Source organism: Sander lucioperca, chromosome 6 (genome assembly GCF_008315115.2).
Source record: "Sander lucioperca isolate FBNREF2018 chromosome 6, SLUC_FBN_1.2, whole genome shotgun sequence".
NCBI classification, from domain to species: Eukaryota; Metazoa; Chordata; class Actinopteri; order Perciformes; family Percidae; genus Sander; species Sander lucioperca.
The window spans coordinates 3354621-3373555 of record NC_050178.1 but is presented as its reverse complement, the minus strand read 5'-3'; the positions used below and the strand labels follow the sequence as shown (position 1 = coordinate 3373555).

Here is an 18935-nt window from a genome sequence, read left to right as displayed (position 1 = left end):
AACAAACACAGTGACAAAAACTGTGTGGACATGTGAGTGCTATTTTAAGACAAGCTTGTGAAAAATTTGAACTTGTTCCTTTTAAACTCTGAATCCTATTATAATGTCCTGGTATACATATTAATGTGACGTTGTCCGTCTTCAAATGTACGTTTGATGTGTATGTGTCATATAAGGCTTTACAGTATAACTAAAGTTTATTATCATTTTAGATTCATCTTTTTTATTGTTTTAAAGATTATTTTTTGGGGCTTTTCCGCCTTTAATCGACAGCTAGGTGAGAGAGAGGGGGAAGACATGCAGGAAATTGTCACAGGTTGGATTTGAACCCTGGACCTCTGCGTCGAGGCATAAACCTCTATGTTTATGTGCGCCTGCTCTACCCACTGAGCAAACCTGGCCACTTAGATTCATCTTTTGAATATAAATTTGTTGTTAATTCATCAATAATTTAGCCTATAAAATAATAAAAGTTTGAGAAGAACTCATTTAATGTGGTATTTTGAGAGCCATATCAGCTGCGTCAAGACCTTCCTCTATTCACCATTCAGTTTAATCAGCAGCAGATCTGACTCACACTGTATACATTTATAAATATTCCACACCATAAATTCAAAAGTAAAGCCCAAATTACATGTGGCATTGTACAATTGTGTTTAGACTTTTCAGTCAGGAATGTTCAGGGAAAGCACTCAGAAAGAATGTACAGATGTGTTATACTGCTTCTGCATATACCCACAGGAACTCAGACAAAGGAGTGGAGATTGCCTTCCTGGGTACACGCACCGGCCTGTCGAGGACCAACCTGTTTGTACCTGCCGATCAGCTCTCCAATCAGTGAGTCCCGCTGCTCAACATCACTCTAATTATACTTACAGCACGAGGCGAGGCTGTGATTGTGCTTGATAAATCTAATCTTTTGCTCTTCGCCTCACTTTCATTATGTGTGCTTCCTCAGAGATTTCCTGACAGCTGAGGACAAGGAGGGTGTGTTTAATGCTGATCACTTCCCACTGTGGTACAAGAGAGCTGCAGAGCAGGTCCCCGGCACATTTCTCTACTCCATACCCTTCAGCACAGGTATGCAGAACAGAACCAGAGATAGAGATAGAAGCTCAAGTGTGTTCAAAATAAAGTGCAGTTCAAAATAAAGGTTCCCTGTGCCGCACAAAGAAAGTAAGTTTATCTGCCTATTGCTGCTAAATAATCTGCATCTTACATGTACGTTATGTGAGAACATCTTAATTATTGGGTGCAGCAAATATATAAATTATTTTTCGGGAAGTCCGTATGGTTGCTTTGGACATTCAGTATTTTAATATCTTAATCAGTCTTTCTCTATGTCCCTCTTTCTGTTATGGATTGTGGTTTTTACTGGTTTCCGCTGATAGGATGTGCAGCACAGCTCACCTCCCTTACAGCTTTTATGCAGTTAATGTGGCCAACGCTCTGTCTGCTCGCAGAGGATGGAGAATTCAACTTCACTCTGCGGGACATTTACCACCTTTCCTCTGTAAATGATGACTGCATCCACTCATAACCTGAAATGTTCCCATCACAGCTCCCATTTCAGAATTTTTAGAGTCATCTGGCTGTAGTAAAAGCTCTGACTGGACATTACTGTAATGAAATAGACTGGTACTGCGGTTTCTTTTGAGCCTGCCAAATCAGGCTGCTGAGTAAAGGGCACCATCTAGTGAGCAGAAAGTGTAAGTTTATTCTCTGCTCTTCCTCTCTAGCTTTAGAAAATAAGAGTGTGGTTTTGGCCAGCACAGCAATTCAGCTCCTCGATGATAGAAAGTCTCCAATTGTTGCAGGTAACAACCTTTAACCCATTTATCATATCATTATTATCTTCATGTTAAGACTTACTTTTGGATATGATGCAGTATCTCATGTGCTTGGTCTTGTGCTCAGCTGTGGGGATCCAGATGAAGCTTGAATTCTTTCAGAGGAAGTTCTGGACTGCTTGCAGACAGGTAGCTACACATCATCATCTACTGCAGCATGTTTTACAACAACATGAGCTCCCTGCATAGGTGTGAAGCTTAATGACTTTGTTTTGTGCTCAGTGTACAGCTCTGGATGGAAAATGTAGCATTAGCTGTGATAACGCGGTAAGAACAGTCACATAACTCTGGCTTTTTGAATTTTTTGTCAGGTTGTTTTGTTAACATACAGTAATGTTTTATTTGCCCTTCTGACAGGACATTAACTGTTATCTCATTGACAACAATGGCTTCATTCTTGTCACAGAGGAGCAATCTCAGGTACGGTGTGCATGTCTGTGTATGCATGTTTACATCTATAAAACAAAGGTTGAAATAATGGAAACACCTAAACACATGCCCCCCTTTACCTTAACTGCTCCAATGTTTTCCCACAAGTCGTGAATGTGTATAGCGCAACACAGAGTCGTAAATCCAAATAGGATAGCTGAAGGCCTTTGCATTTTGCACTTCAGAACATCCCAGAGAGATTCAATAATGTTTAGATGTGATAATATAACACACTGACTCCTACAAGATGGCTTCCTATACTGTAACAGCAGCCCTGAAATAAAAAAAGCAGTTTCTCTGCTGATGCAATTTGTGAAGTTTTGAAAAAAAAAAAAAACTTGAATCACAACTTACTTAGTTAAGAGATTAAGTCTTTTCATTGGATGTTCCTATTATTTTGTCCACCCAGTGTATGTGTAAAGCTATGTGACTGTGTGCTTTGACATAACTTCTCTCTCAGACAGGGCTCTTCTTTGGGGAGGTGGAGGGTGCTGTTATGAACAAACTTCTCCAAATGGGGTCATTTAAAAGGTCTGAGACACAACATAACATTTCCCTGAGCCCTGAACTGATACATTTAACCTGACTTTAAAATCATGTTGTTATAAACGTCATATTTGATTATGTGGTTATGACAGCGTGCGCTGCTCGGTTTGTGTTGCAGGATCATGCTGTATGATTACCAGGCCCTTTGCAAAGACTACGCTGGGAGCAGCGACAGTGCACGCACTCTGTCAGATGTAAGACACAACATCAGCTGGTAGATTTATACAGAGAGACAATAGACGCAATACTTTTATCATCTGCGGTTCACTACTGTAGGCTACATCTACATTTGTATGACCTGAGTTAAAACCATCGTAGCATAGACCTCGAAACCTCTCTCAGAGTTTGTGGTCGACGCCGTTTGCTCTCTGGTGGAACATTGGGAGAGAGCACAGTCTCGAAATGAACTTCGACATTTAAACAAACTCAAACGTTTTTTTCATTTCATTTCACGTTCTAACATAATATGCTTTTCTCTCTCTTTTAGCCCTTCACTGTTGTTAAGTGGCTCCTGACTGAACTTGTCATGTAAGAATAACACAAAAACATGTATGATGTACACAATGTGGTAATAAAGGTATATTGATTAATAAGAGTTAGTATTTGAAAAGAACAAAATGTTGAAGGATGGAGGCTTAAGTTGATAATCATCACCTTTTAATAAACATTTTAAAACATATTTTCACTTATAAAGGCATTTACATATTACATCCTATCAACTATGTACTAATATTACTTCATAACCCAGCATGTCAACCAGTAACAAGATACAATGGTTAATACTTATATACTGTGCTATGAATAAAAAAAGAATTAATTCTCTCATTAACTATAACCTTTTAATAAAGACATTAGTTAACTATTGAATAATGTGTATCCTTGTGTTAACTGATATTAATTAAAATGTTCTCATAACTGTCACTGGAAACATTTGTTTTAATATGATTTTTGTGTTTTTTCTCTTAAGTTTTCTGCTCGAATTTAACCTGTACAGCTGGTGGAATGTGGATCTTTCAGTTAAAGGTAACTGTAGTTAACCATCATTACAGGCGTGTACTGTGTGTGTTAGAGAGAGAGTATGAGAAGGAAACTGGAAACCGTCTCTGTTCATCTGTGGTTTTGTTAACATGCTGCAGTTCAATTAAATTTGCTTTGTCACACATTCAGCTCAGAGATCTCGGGGGAAAACCATGATGGTGCCGTGTGATACAGAATACCCTGCCTTTGTCTCCGAACGCACCATCAAAGAAACAACAGGCAACATTGACTGTGAGGGCTGTATCAGGTACTGCTTCAGGCCAATGTAAACACAGTGAATCATATAATAATCATCGCTTTTCCTAACAATATCTATCCATATTGATCAGTAGGTGTTTGGTCTGCTACTATTCATATTATTTCAATTCCTGTCTCTGTTTGGGCTGCAGATCTTTTGTCATACAGCAGATTCCCAGCAGCAACCTCTTCATGGTTGTTGTGGACAATAAGTGTGACTGCAGCAGTTCTCCTCCAGTAACCATGGATCCCATCGAGATCATGTATATCCTTTCGAGATGAAACACAGATGCAGAAAGTAGATCCTAAGAATATTTGTACAGCTACTTACTGTGAGAATTATGTTATTTCTTCCTTAGGATTCAATGTGTTTATGTTGGTGAAGCGCTGAAATTATAAGCACGTTCTGTTCATTTATTTACATCCTTGACGCCTTTGAACACAACGAGTCACTTAAATGTGACAGACTGAAGTTTCAGAAGGACAGAAAAAAGCCTGAATCATGCCACCCTTTCCACCCTGAGGTATGAGGACATGTGTTTGTCTGCATACAAGCAGTAGGCGATTTGAGGGGAGATGAGGGGGGATGCCATCTGCCTTGTTAGCAATATAGACCTTTTTCATGGCAGACATGTTGACATGTCATAGTAGGAAAAGCACAGGTGTATTCAAAACCATTAATGATGGCTGCATTCCACTTAGGAGAGACCCTGGTATTGTGCATGCTGACTCACTGAAATTGCTTACTGGGACACTTGATGGAATTGAGCCATCGTTAAGGTTATCAATTTCAGCTGTGCTTTTCCTACTATGACAAGTCAAAATGTCTGCTGTGAAAAAGGTCCATTGTTAAAAAGAAGTCCAACAGGCCAAGTAGTCAGACAGTCGTACTGGTTTTAAATAAACCCTGAGGTTAGCAAACTTATTTGGATGAAAAAAGAAGGTGAATGGTAAAATGATCAACCAGCGTTTACAGACCAACTTACTGCTTCAACTGTAGCCGTACCAAACGTGCACAGTTTACTTTTGCAATGAGGGATTATTAACAATATTACAGGTGTGTTTCCTTTCGCTTTTACCTCAAAATAAAGTGGTTTAGATAAATTAGCTTAACTGTTTGCTTGTTTACAACCTCTACGAAACATTACGGAAATCCCACCTTGTTCAACAACAAACGTTTACATCTATTAACTGTCTTTGCCGGAAAAAAAATCATACAGTACAGTATATCCACCCTGTTAACATTCAACATCATACCCTGAACAGCTTCATCTGTATCACCCATGACTGTGTCTTCTGCAGGAAAATGCCATGGAGTGTGGTTCAGCAACATGCCTCTCCAGTCCTTTAACAGCAGCTCTGCTCCCTCTGATAGCAGCGACCATCAGCAGGTGACCATTAGCAGCAGAACTGCACATCAGTAAGGACTAAATCAACGAGAAGATGCTTATAAACACATAGAGAACATGGCCAATCAGAAATGAATTTGCTCATACCTCTGCAACAGGCAGCGCTCTACTAAGAAAAAAAATCTCTATCTGTAGCACTGAGACTCTCATCCATTAATGCAGAAAACATAAGCGGTGTGGTGCAGCAAAAGAAAATGAGAATTATGGGAGTGCTTGGTGACTTTGCTCTGAACACTGCAGATTACGCCACTGACAGTTTGACATAGTGTTCTGAATGAGTGCTGAAATAAGAGAAAGAAATACAGTATGTCAACAGTAAAAACAAAGTATTTTGCTGGTATTTTGTGCTAAGGGTGATAGTATTGTAAGAAATCATATGTTTTTTGTTGTGAGTGAAAAAAAAATGAAGGCTAATGTAAAAGTCTGCAGAATGTAAAATGCACTTGTGTCATATGTGAAAAGAATGCAGAGCAGTCTATATTTTGGCAGTAAATTGCTAAAAAAGAGTTGACAGTGCCGTCATAGTTTTCTTTCTTCAAATATTTTATTTTGTAACTAATTGTTTTTAGTGTCTGTAATAATACGGATCATGTAAAATAGCTGTGAGATAACGGAAAAATTAGAACTTGCTTTAATCTGCCAGTTTTTCCTTGTTTTAAAGCAGAAGACATTTCAGACGAGCTAAAGATGCATGAAGATCACAGAATGTTACACTGATATAACCAGCCATAATTTGTCAAGGTTACCACATACTCTTGACCCCATGTTTAAGAAAGCTGATGAATAAACAGAAAGAAATATTTTCCTTTCTTTATTTAGCCCTTGTGTTATTTCTGTGTGTGTGTGTGTGTGTGTGTGTGTGTGTGTGTGTGTGTGTGTGTGTGTGTGTGTGTGTGTGTGTGTGTGTGAGATATGTAAATGAACAATACAAAGCATTACAAGTTATGGTATTATTGGGAGGCCGTGGGCATACAGTGTGTACAGTATCAGTAAGTTAAAAAATATGACCAACATTAAACAAAACACATTAGAAAACAAAACAATTACAAACACGAGTGACCTTTCGTTTTAGTTATTATATTATATATGAGTAAAACTAAATGCATGTTTAATCTTGATCTAAAATAAAGCTAAATTGAAATGCAGTTTGGAAACCAAGCTGTGCTTTGTACATCATAAACCTCAACTTTAAAAGTGCATCCAACTGGAAAACTTGGAAACTTTTGTAAAAGTTTGGTTCAGTCTTAAACAGCAATTTGGTTGATCTGATAAAAAGACATTACAATTGTTTAACATTAGTCTGGAATATACCACTCAACTTTAAACACAAGGTTTACATTTTTACATTTCTCTAGTCTTTGAGGTTGTCTGCTTCTCTTTCTCTATACAGTATAAAACTGTTTCAGTGTGTCTGCACGGTGCTGTACACCATATCCTTCAGGGCTGATGCAGCTGACTCTTCAGCGATGGTGTAGTACGTATGGTATGTGTCAAACTGGGGGGAAAAAAGAACGAACTATAACATCTATCAATATATATGGAACATGTATTTATAAATGCCTCTCATGTCAGACTTACGTTCTTGTTTTGAGGGTCTTGACTTTTTACTTCCTCAGAACCTGCTGGTAAGAAAGACACACAAAGTAAGACGATTGTTTCCCACAAAGGGTGGCGTACAATTTTGCTCACATGTGAAAAAGAGTGTTAGACCCGAGCAAAGGAGGTTATTTTTGTCTCGGTGCAGTGGTGGTCTCCCACATGCATGGTTTACTTTCAGTTGAGTCTCGCATTGCCAGACCTATCTCCACAGCACTACTTTCAGTTTGAGATGCAGGTCTTGTGTGTTTGTTCTGTGCAAGCTGATGAGTTACACAATAGTTATTTTAGTAGCTGTGAGCTACGTAAACTCTGTTTAAGTTAGAAAATGAGCTGCGCCAAATGTCTTGTAAATGGCAAAAGGGTTTTAAGATTGATCCAAGCCAACAATGTGTGTAAAGGACAACTGTGTGGCCAATCTTAACCAAAACGTGTTAGTTCAGACAAAGCACTGAGGCTGCTCTTACATTAGCTGACTGGCATCATCGGTTTCACCATCAGTAGCTTCTTTACCAGCTGTGTGGCACAGCCATTATAACCTGACACTTCTCACTGATATTCTGCTGATAGACTCACTCCAATAACATTTGCTGCTGCTGCTGCTGCTGCTGCTGCTGCTATGAGCTATATTCGTGGTACTGTAGATTTAATTTAAGTTTAATGCTGCTGGATTCTTTGAGAGCTTTCTTTAAAGAGCACAACCTTTGTATAACCATTTGCAATAAATGGCCAATTCCTTGACTAGTGTCTCTGACTGATGTGGTAGCTTTTATGGTGCTTCTTTTGAGTAGTTGTTTAACCCTCTCAAACTGAATAAATCTTAAGATGCAATGATTTTGAAAATGCAACTTATAGAGCTTACATAATTTAATAATCAGAGACAAACAAAAAAATATATAGGGAGGGTTTTAGATTCATATGTGCACCCCTATATAAAAAAAAACTAATTTTGACTTAATATGTATTAGACAAACAAATCAACCTCGTTCTCACCAGTTTTTTTGTTGTAGAGAATTGCAGAAACCAGCAAGATGACGCCAACAATGACTCCACAACCAGTCACAACTGCTACAAACTTCAATATCCACGTTTCTGCTTTGCAACAATAGAAGCCATAAACAAGTCAGTTTTGCTTCTCACAACATTAACAAACAGCAGGAAGACATGTTCTGTGCATAATGACAGTGTTTCAACAACCAATACCAGTGCACACCAAATAGTTAAAGGTGCAGTAGGTAAGACTTATAAAACTAACTTTCTGTCATATTTGCTGAAACTGAACATGTTCCAGTAGAACTACATGAAGCAGGTCATTTAAAAAAAAGACCTGGCTCCTCTGGCACCACCACCACAGTTCCCTGTTCAGATGCACCAATCATGGGCAGGGGGGGTGTCTAACTGCGTGTCAATCAATGCTCATGCACACGAATTCATTCTCCCTTGTGGGGGGGTGGGGCTTAGGAAAATGTTTTGGGCTGTAGCAGAAAGGGGGGGAGGGACTGAGAAGTTGTTGATGTTCAAATTTTTTGGCTAAGTCCTGGATCTTCCCAATCCTACCTACAGCACCTTTAACATGGAAAGCAAAATATTGCTTTGTTACGGAATGAATTAGGTTGTAAACATTATTTAATCACTAAATTCAAGTTGAGGACATGTCAAGAATTTAAATAATTGAAAATGTATTACGTCCTTGTGTGCAATGTGTCTACCAATGACATGTGATTCAACTTGTCACAAATAAAAACAAACATTTTCAAACTAACTTCAAAAGGAAGAAAGCCCGGGGCCCCCGTCTGGAGCCAGGCCCAGATGGAGGGCCCGTCAGCAAGCGCCTGGTGGCCGGGTTTGCCACGGAGCCCGGCCGGGCACAGCCCGAAAAAGCTACGTGGCACCTCTCTCTCCAACCCATGGGCCCACCACCTGTGGGAGGAACCGCTGGGGTCGGGTGCGCTGCCACATGGGTGGCAGTGAAGGTCAGGGGCCTCGACGGACCAGACCCGGGCAGCAGACGCTGGCTCTGGGGACGTGGAACGTCACCTCTCTGTGGGGGAAGGAACCGGAACTTGTGCGGGAGGTGGAGCGCTACCAGTTGGATCTGGTGGGGCTTACCTCTACGCACAGTCTCGGTTCTGGAACCATACTCCTGGATAGGGGTTGGACTCTTTTCTTCTCCGGAGTTGCCCAGGGTGTGAGGCGCCGGGCGGGTGTGGGGATACTCACAAGCCCCCGGCTGAGCGCCGCTACGTTGGAGTTTACCCCGGTGGACGAGAGGGTCGCCTCCCTACGCCTGCGGGTTGTGGGGGGGAAAACTCTGACTGTTGTTTGTGCGTATGCACCAAACAAGAGCTCGGAGTATTCGGCCTTCTTGGAGACCCTGAATGGAGTCCTGTATGGGGCTCCAGTAGGGGACTCCATAGTTCTGCTGGGGGACTTCAACGCGCACGTGGGCAATGATGGAGACACATGGAGAGGCGTGATTGGGAGGAACGGCCTCCCTGATCTAAACCAGAGTGGTTGTTTGTTGTTGGACTTCTGTGCTAGTCATGGATTGTCTATAACGAACACCATGTTCGAACATAGGGATGCTCATAAGTGTACTTGGTACCAGAGCACCCTAGGCCAAAGGTCAATGATCGATTTTATAATCGTTTCATCTGATCTGAGGCCGTATGTTTTGGACACTCGGGTGAAGAGAGGGGCAGAGCTGTCAACTGATCACCATCTGGTGGTGAGTTGGGTCAGAGGGTGGGGGAAGACTCTGGACAGACCTGGTAAACCCAAACGGGTAGTGCGGGTGAACTGGGAACGTCTGGAGGAGGCCCCTGTCCGACAGACTTTCAACTCACACCTCCGGCGGAGCTTTTCGTGCATCCCTGTGGAGGCTGGGGGCATTGAACCCGAGTGGACAATGTTCAAAGTTTCCATTGCTGAAGCTGCGGCGGGGAGCTGTGGTCTTAGGGTCTTAGGTGCCTCAAGGGGCGGCAACCCACGAACACCGTGGTGGACACCGGTGGTCAGGGAAGCCGTCCGACTGAAGAAGGAGTCTTTCTGGGATATGTTATCCCAGGGGACTCCGGAGGCAGTTGCAAGGTACCGAAGGGCCCGAAGGGCTGCAGCCTCTGCCGTGAAAGAGGCAAAGCAGCGGGTGTGGGAGAAGTTCGGAGAAGACATGGAGAAGGACTTTCGGTCGGCACCAAGGTGCTTCTGGAAAACCGTTCGCCACCTCAGAAGGGGGAAGCGGGGAACCATCCAAGCTGTGTACAGTAAGGATGGGACGCTGCTGACCTCAACTGAGGAGGTAATAGGGCGGTGGAAGGAGCACTTTGAGGAACTCCTAAATCCGACTAATACGCCCTCTATGGTAGAGGCAGAGCTGGAGGATGATGGGGGATTGTCGTCAATTTCCCTGGTGGAAGTTGCTGAGGTAGTTAAACAACTCCACAGTGGCAAAGCCCCAGGGATTGATGAGATCCGTCCAGAAATGCTTAAAGCTCTGGGTGTGGAGGGGTTGTCTTGGTTGACACGCCTCTTCAACATTGCGTGGAAGTCGGGGACGGTGCCTAAGGAGTGGCAGACCGGGGTGGTGGTTCCCCTTTTCAAAAAGGGGGACCAGAGGGTGTGTGCCAATTACAGGGGTATCACACTTCTCAGCCTCCCCGGTAAAGTCTACTCCAAGGTGCTGGAAAGGAGGGTTCGGTCGATAGTCGAACCTCAGGTTGAAGAGGAACAATGCGGATTCCGTCCTGGTCGTGGAACAATGGACCAGATCTTTACTCTCGCAAGGATCCTGGAGGGAGCCTGGGAGTATGCCCAACCGGTCTACATGTGCTTTGTGGATCTGGAGAAGGCGTATGACCGGGTCCCCCGGGAGACACTGTGGGAGGTGCTGCGGGAGTACGGGGTGAGGGGGTCCCTTCTCAGGGCCATCCAATCTCTGTACGACCAAAGCGAGAGCTGTGTCCGGGTTCTCGGCAGTAAGTCGGACTCGTTTCAGGTGAGAGTTGGCCTCCGCCAGGGCTGCGCTTTGTCACCAATCCTGTTTGTAGTATTTATGGACAGGATATCGAGGCGTAGTCGGGGTGGAGAGGGGTTGCAGTTTGGTGAGCTGGGGATCTCATCGCTGCTTTTTGCAGATGATGTGGTCCTGATGGCATCGTCGGCCTGTGACCTTCAGCACTCACTGGATCGGTTCGCAGCCGAGTGTGAAGCGGCTGGGATGAGGATCAGCACCTCTAAATCTGAGGCCATGGTTCTCAGCAGGAAACCGATGGAGTGCCTTCTCCAGGTAGGGAATGAGTCTTTACCCCAAGTGAAGGAGTTCAAGTACCTTGGAGTCTTGTTCGCGAGTGAGGGAACAATGGAGCGGGAGATTGGTCGGAGAATCGGCGCAGCGGGTGCGGTATTACACTCAATTTATCGCACCGTTGTGACGAAAAGAGAGCTGAGCCAGAAGGCAAAGCTCTCAATCTACCGGTCAGTTTTCGTTCCTACCCTCACCTATGGTCATGAAGGCTGGGTCATGACCGAAAGAACGAGATCCAGGGTACAAGCGGCCGAAATGGGTTTCCTCAGGAGGGTGGCTGGCGTCTCCCTTAGAGATAGGGTGAGAAGCTCAGTCATCCGTGAGGAGCTCGGAGTAGAGCCATCGAAAGGAGCCAGTTGAGGTGGTTCGGGCATCTGGTAAGGATGCCCCCTGGGCGCCTCCCTAGGGAGGTTTTCCAGGCACGTCCAGCTGGGAGGAGGCCTCGGGGAAGACCCAGGACTAGGTGGAGGGATTATATCTCCAACCTGGCCTGGGAACGCCTCGGGATCCCCCAGTCGGAGCTGGTTAATGTGGCTCGGGAAAGGGAAGTTTGGGGTCCCCTGCTGGAGCTGCTACCCCCGCGACCCGTTACCGGATAAGCGGAAGAAGATGGATGGATGGATTTTCAAACTAATTCATATTAAATTGCTATGTAATAATATTCAGGACTGCTAAATTAATGTATAAACTGTCCTACCTTTGGTCATACTAAATGTTGGCATTGTCGGGGTCATGCTTGACTCTCTTTCCACAATATCTACAGTAAGAGAAGATGGATTTCAGCTGAGAAATTTTCCGATTGTACAAACAAATAAATATTAATGTAGAAATCCTGCAAAATATTGATTTGTTACGGAATGAATTAGGTTGTAAACATTATTTAATTACTAAATTCAAGTTGAGGACAACTCAATAGCAACATCAATAAATAATTGAAAATGTATTACGTCCTTGTGTGCAATGTGTCTACTAAAGACATGTGATTCAACTTGTCAAATATAAAATGTTAGCTATTTCTCAACATTTTGCACAAATGACATCACATCTAATATTTGATTTCTAATATGATTTGGGTGTGCAATATGCACAACTCAAGTTAACTTTGAAAGTTACATACTACTAGATAGTAAATTACTGTAATAGGTTTTATATGTTAATATCAGAATACAAGGTCCTGTATTTGTGTAAAGAGCTATGTTTAGTGCGAGGCATACTAACACTCAACCATAAGTGCACAGCAATAAACATCCACAGAAAAGCAAAGCAGGTTGCGTTTTGAGGCAATAATAAAAATGTACCTGTTATTTTATCTCCAGATTCTGGAGTCATAGGAGTACTAGTATCTGTTACTTGCAGGCACTAAACATATTGACATCACAACTATTATAATATTTTCTTCCTTTGTACTAGGGGTACAAACATTAAGCAGCACCGCACATTGTTTTTAATGTACTGCTTAATAACTTTATTTTACTTGAACAATGTTGGCTAACATCTGCACAATAGGAAGGCTTACTTCACATACACATAAGTAACTGCATATCTATCACACACTATCTGAGTAACCAGTCAGCAACCATAACTTGCTTTGTAAAGACACATTGAGTGTACATGTGAATATATTGTATGAACACTTTGTAAAGAGTTAGTTTGAATCATTGAACTGAATAATTCCATCACCTGGTGCTTGTTTCACTGGTGTTAGGTAAGTAGAGGTGGAACTACCAGTGTTACTTGGCATATCAACAGTTTGACCTGGTGAATCAACAAAAGTACATTTCAAAATATTAAATACATTGAAACACGTATAACTTGTATTTAACTAATGTCACACTCATTAAGAGTTATTTTTTTACCTGACATTCGTTTTACAGGAGTCATCAGAGTGGAAACGCCACGCCTGCTAACAGTCAGACCTCACAAATAAAAACACAAAAATGTTCAAACTAATTCATATTAATTTGCTATGTAATAATATTCAGGACTGCTACCTTAATGTATAAACTGTCCTACCTTTGGTCATACTAAATGTTGGCATTGTCGGGGTCATGCTTGACTCTCTTTCCACAATATCTACAGTAAGAGAAGATGGATTTCAGCTGAGAAATTTTCCGAGTGTACAAACAAATAAATATTAATGTAGAAATCCTGCTGTGATACAACACCATACAATCTGATACAACCTGTATCATCGCCCACAGGTGGCATTTTAATGGGAATGGAGGTTGTTAAATCTGTTTCTTAGACTTAAAAAAAGTCTTTACAACACTGGGTTGATAGGAATATTATTTTTCTTGCAGACTTACAAAATGATGAAGCTCAACTTCTTAGTTATGAGGAATTTCTTAGATCTAAAATCTTTCCTGTCACCCACAAAGAATATCAAACGGCAACAAATGCTATACCTAGTGGAATACTTCAACTAATGAAGTGTCACTCTGAGAGACAAGAATTGGATCCGACCTTTATTAATGGAATAAAAGTCATAAATGTACCAATAAACATATAAGGAATTATTTCTACAGCAAAAGGAATATAACTCCAAAAATACTGCATAATATTGATCCCACTAACAAATTAGTTTCAAGATTTGTGGCTGTGGACAATAAATGGGAATTTTGTAAAATTGAAGAAGAAACTATTATACATTTATTCTGGGATTGGCGGTATTCTGTGGAGTTGAAAACTATTTCAATATTCAAAAGAATCACAACATTAAATTGGAAGCAAACAATGTTATTCTTAGTTATGATAACAAAAAGAAAACAATACATAGTATTGTCAATCTATTAATTCTACAAGGGAAATTTCATAGCCATAGAGTTACATTTTCTAAATCTCGGCCAGCTTTTACTCACTTCAGACTTGAATTGCGGAATTTTTTTGAGTCTATCCAAATTATTAATAATAAGAAAAGTGTTTAAATAGCTGATGTACAGCAAGAATTTTTCAAGTAAATGTGTTAATATCACCCACATTCCATTTCACCATGTCTTTGTATTTTATTTTCTGTATTTTTGTATTGGTCTCATTTTTTACTTTGATTTTTCTCTTTGTGTATGGAGGTGCCTTTCTTCTTGAGTTTTTTTGTTGTTGTCATTAAGTAAGGTTGTAATGTTCATTGGATGGAAATTAATATATTTTTATATATTTTCTAAGTACGATGCCGAACACTGTTTGTATAACATATTTGTGAAAGTATGCAAATAGTTAAAAAAAAAAAAATACACTCACACACTCCCAATAATACCATACTTTGTATTGCTTTGTATTGTTCATATACATATTTTACACACACACACACACACACACACACACACACACAAAAACTACCTGCAGCTGTCTTATTTTGAAACGTTATCCTTTTATAATATAGAACCACAGTCTAAAACACATTAAACTGAAATGTAGCTGTGATTACATGTGATGTGTGTCGATGTCTTTGCCGACTTACCAGTCAAGCTGTATCCATCACTACGAGGAGACAAAGAGTTGGGTTCACTTCCCAAACTGTAATCACAGCTGGCATCTCTTTGTTGAACTAAACGTAGACGACTCAGCAAAGCATCAATTGTGACAGTAAACTGGCAGAACGACTCTTTCTTTGAGGTCTTTTTCCTCGAGATGTTTGTTGTTAGAACTGGACTTGCTTCTCCAAAGTATAGGTTACATCTCGTATCAGGATTACCAGATCCAGGCAGAGAGCAGGTGAAGAGAACATCGTCACCATAAGAATGGTGAACAGACAGCAGTGGTGTTTGACCTGCAAAAGATTAATGCAGTCATTAAATAAAATGTGCCATTCTGTGATCAAATACACTGTATTGTAGAAGTGTAGCTGCCCATTAAAGACGCCCAGAGCAATAGGGGGTTTGGTGCCTTGCTCAATGGCAAACTGGCACCTCTCCACCTACTAGTCCACACTCTGTACTTGATCCGTACCAGGACTTGAAACGGCAACCCTCCGGTTCCCAAGCCAAGTCCCTATGGACTGAGGCACTGCCACCCTCAAAAGATTACACAGGGCTGCAGAATAACTTTTCTTACTAGGGGCACTGAGCCACTAACTGAAAATGTAAGGGGCACAGGCAGAAAATTAAGGGGTGCATACCCTAAATCGACCTGCAATGCAATTTTTCACATTTTCCCCATGTTAACCGTATTACTGATAAATGCCTTGGCAATTAATACAGAAACTACAATCTTAGTTCACAGTCACAATGTAATTGAATGGTGCTTAACAAATGCACATTCAGAAATGTAAACAAAGTGGTATTACTGTCAATGTAAAAAAAAACTGACAAAACTGTTAACATGTTAAATGTAAGATTTTATCCCACTGATTACATTTAATGGAAATGGATTTTTTTTTTTTTTTCCTTAAAAACACCTGAAATTTGACACCACATCACTGAGTTATCATACACTATATGATAATATATAAAAGAACGATAACAGCAGTCACTCACTGTGTATGGTGATGGAGGATGTGTCACTGCGTGGAGATGGAGAATTTCTCTCTCCAACCTTAACAGTGTAGTAACATTTCACTTCAACCTCAGCAGATGAATTCTTATTTGCCATCTTCAGCAGCTCAGTTCCTGTCAGTGTCTGCAGACATGAGAAGACGTCGACCGTTCCTCCAGTGTGGAAATAACACTGAGACACAGAAACAGATGATGGAGTCTGACAGTTCAGTGTGACTGAGTCGGTCTCTGTGATCACTGGTGGATTCACTGTCAGTTTAGGTGGAAGAAGAGCTGAAAAGTAAGCACATGTTGGATTAAATAACTGTAAATGTAATGTATTTTCCAAAATAAAATCTGATGATAAATGTATAATGATAGAGGATGCCCATTGAACATTTTCTAAAAAACTCAACATTCACGTTGAAAGCCACTTTGTTGTTTGTGCTGATACATGTCCATAGCTGCAGTGTTCACTCACTGTGTATGGTGATGGAGGATGTGTCACTGTATGGAGATTGAGAATTTTTCTCTCCAACCTTTACAGTGTAGTAACATTTCACTTCAACCTCAGCATGTAAACTTTGATGCGACATCTTCAGCAGCTCAGTTCCTGTCAATGTCTGCAGACATGAGACGAGGTTGACCGTTCTTCTACTTAAAGAGTAGAAATAACACTGAGACACAGAAACAGATGATGGAGTCTGACAGTTGAGTGTGACTGAGTCAGTCTCTGTGATCACTGGTGGATTCACTGTCAATTTAGGTGGAAGAAGACCTGAAAATTAAGCACATGTTGGATCAAATAACTGTAAATGTAATGTATTTTCAAAAATAAAATCTGATGATAAATGTATAATAATAGAGGATGCCAATTGAACATTTTCTAAAAAAACTCAACATGCACGTTGAAAGCCACTTTGTTATTTGTGCTGATACATGTCCATAGCCGCAGTGTTCACTCACTGTGTATGGTGATGGAGGATGTGTCACTGTCTGGAGATTGAGAATTTTTCTCTCCAACATTTACAGTGTAAAAACACCTCACTTGAACCTCAGTAGGTAAACTTCGATGCGACATCTTCAGCAGCTCAGTTCCTGTCAGTGTCTGCAGACAAGAGAGGACTCTGACCGTTCCTCCACTTAAAGTGTAGAAATAACACTGAGACACAGAAACAGATGATGGAGTCTGACAGTTCAGTGTGACTGTTTCTGTCACTGTGATCACCGCTGGATTCACTGTCAGTTTAGGTGGTATAAGAGCTGAAAATTTAGAGGTAAACATATGTTATATCAATTAATAAATAATTACATTATCATCGTAATATACTTGAGAAATTGTGATTTTAATGAAGAAGTATATACAAGCATTGAATTACCAATAGACTATAATAAAGCCAGACTCTATAATAGACACAGTGATAACAGCACAGCTAAACATGAAAGATAATAGATCAGAGACTGACCTTGTGCTTGAACCTCATGAAAGGAATCTGTTGGAAATACGTGTTCACAGTGTAAATAGACTTGATAATGATGTGATAATAATAACTAAATAATATAATAATAATAATAATAATAATAATAATAATAATCACTAGCCATTAAAAAGATAAAAATGAGTGTGGTATAACATGCTGATAGATGATGGCTGACATTACATATTAATGTCATGTTTGCTAGAGTGAACCTGCATTAGTTTGTATTAGGAAGGAAAAAAAGGTTTTACTTACACATGAGGAAGACAAACAGCAGGCGTCCAGCCATGATGAAGCTGAATACTAAGACTGTCCAGAGAGAAGATAGTTGTGTGTCTAGCTCTCAGGAAAACCACAGCTAGCATCAGGTGTGAAACCATAACAGACAGGCTACAGAAATGCACTCACAGAACAACCTTTTTAGAGTACATGTGTTTTATTTATATTGAATTGACCACACTGGAAGCCCACAGCTGAAGAAAGATGAGTACGTGTTTTCATAATTTCAATGTCTTGGTTGATATACACTACATCAGCTCTGTTTCTGCTTTTTCTATATGAATAGATACACAAAATCAAGTGTAAACATTGGCTCAATTCATTAAAGTCATCTTAAAACTTATATTCTTGCAAACAGTTGTTATCGATTTATTCTCTTTGCTGTGTTCCCTTTTATTGTTATTCTTGTGTTGCATCTTGTTTTGTAATCCGTTTTTATTGTTTTCTTTGTATGTGTGTTATATGACTTTGTGTACATGTATGACTCACTTCACTCCTCTTGTATAAAGCACTTTAGTACAAACATGTGTGGAAGAAAAAGTTATTTCCGGTCCAATAAAGTGGCTAGTTCAGATGACTTTTATTCACTGCGCAGTGGAGACAGAAGCTCACAAGAAACTGTAAGTTTCTCTCTGACCAGAAGGAGTTTTCTGGTCAGGGTTTTATACAAGGTTACAGGAAGCAACAGAATAACAAAAGACATTCACTCACAAAACGATCTGAGTAGATTTGCATTGACCCAATACCGTCTGCTCCTAAACTTCACCTTTTGAAATTAATGTTTTTATTATTCAAAGCACTGTGACACATGACACATGTTAACTTCTCTTCATATCAATTCAATTAAGTTACATTACTTGGAGATCATGATGTAAACAGTGCAAACATTAATTAACCTCGGAAACAAAGGAAAAGTGAAAAAATGCAAATAAAACAACAATTGGACATCATATTAACTTTGGAGTGCTGTTCACTGTATCTCTGAGGGCTGATGTAGCTGGCATCTCTGAGGTGCTGCTGTTGTCGTTCTATGAAGAGAAACAGACATGACTCTGATGTGCATGTTTGGTTTCTGTCATGCCACAATAACAACTTTTTTCACATCTGAGAATGCACATTTTAATTTGTACCTATAATGACATGTTATGCCTGTTCCAACATTAAACATTTTGGCAAACATGCACCAACAAGAAGCTAATCAAACTGTCTACCTTATGCTACATTCAGGAAGAGAAAAGCAGCTCATGTGTTGGATCCATAGGTGACGATACTGTAAGTTTCATCATAACCAGCCTGCAGACCAG

General features: G+C 40.5%; 2 protein-coding genes across 8 annotated transcripts in view; one reads left to right on the top strand and one right to left on the bottom strand.

The window, feature by feature from the left end:
- Positions 1–6311, top strand: part of cacna2d3 (calcium channel, voltage dependent, alpha2/delta subunit 3) — a 35036-nt gene extending 28725 nt beyond the window's left edge. For 3 of the 5 annotated variants that reach the window (XM_031287478.2, XM_036002615.1, XM_031287477.2), the window contains 14 exons: positions 742–837; positions 959–1080; positions 1740–1817; positions 1918–1979; positions 2073–2117; positions 2208–2270; positions 2740–2810; positions 2944–3019; positions 3313–3353; positions 3793–3848; positions 3993–4110; positions 4253–4365; positions 4542–4624; positions 5403–6311. In XM_031287478.2, the coding sequence (XP_031143338.1) occupies positions 742–837; positions 959–1080; positions 1740–1817; positions 1918–1979; positions 2073–2117; positions 2208–2270; positions 2740–2810; positions 2944–3019; positions 3313–3353; positions 3793–3848; positions 3993–4110; positions 4253–4365; positions 4542–4624; positions 5403–5495 (1117 nt within the window). In that variant the 3' untranslated portion in view covers positions 5496–6311. Of the gene's footprint in view, positions 1–741; positions 838–958; positions 1081–1739; positions 1818–1917; positions 1980–2072; positions 2118–2207; positions 2271–2739; positions 2811–2943; positions 3020–3312; positions 3354–3792; positions 3849–3992; positions 4111–4252; positions 4366–4541; positions 4625–5402 lie in introns of those variants that run through there. The other 2 variants (XM_036002614.1, XR_004897738.1) reach the window with 2 other exon arrangements.
- A 99-nt stretch (positions 6312–6410) lies between these two features.
- Positions 6411–17670, bottom strand: LOC116041594. 3 transcript variants are annotated; one of them, XM_031287567.1, is made up of 10 exons: positions 17608–17670; positions 17341–17367; positions 16841–17137; positions 14863–15171; positions 13422–13481; positions 13265–13324; positions 13089–13163; positions 8099–8197; positions 7088–7131; positions 6411–7004 (listed from the first exon to the last, which is right to left on the bottom strand). In XM_031287567.1, the coding sequence occupies exons 1-10, from the start codon at positions 17639–17641 to the stop codon at positions 6912–6914; spliced, it is 1098 nt and encodes a 365-aa protein (XP_031143427.1). In that variant the 5' UTR covers positions 17642–17670; the 3' UTR covers positions 6411–6911. The 3 variants fall into 3 exon arrangements, with proteins under 3 accessions (XP_031143427.1, XP_031143428.1, XP_031143429.1); XM_031287568.1 differs by having other exon boundaries at positions 7088–7128; XM_031287569.1 differs by lacking the exon at positions 13265–13324.
- Between the last annotated feature and the right edge of the window lie 1265 nt (positions 17671–18935).

Bases quoted from the DNA above. Each gene is read 5' to 3' on its own strand.
- LOC116041594 (XM_031287567.1), bottom strand. From the start codon at position 17,641: ATGGCTGGACGCCTGCTGTTTGTCTTCCTCATGT. The intron at 15,172-16,840 runs GTGAGTGAACAC...AATCTTTTGCAG, and splicing joins ATCCTCCATCACCATACACA to GTCAAACACCACTGCTGTCT. The intron at 13,325-13,421 runs GTAGGACAGTTT...TTTATTTGTGAG, and splicing joins AACATTTAGTATGACCAAAG to GTCTGACTGTTAGCAGGCGT.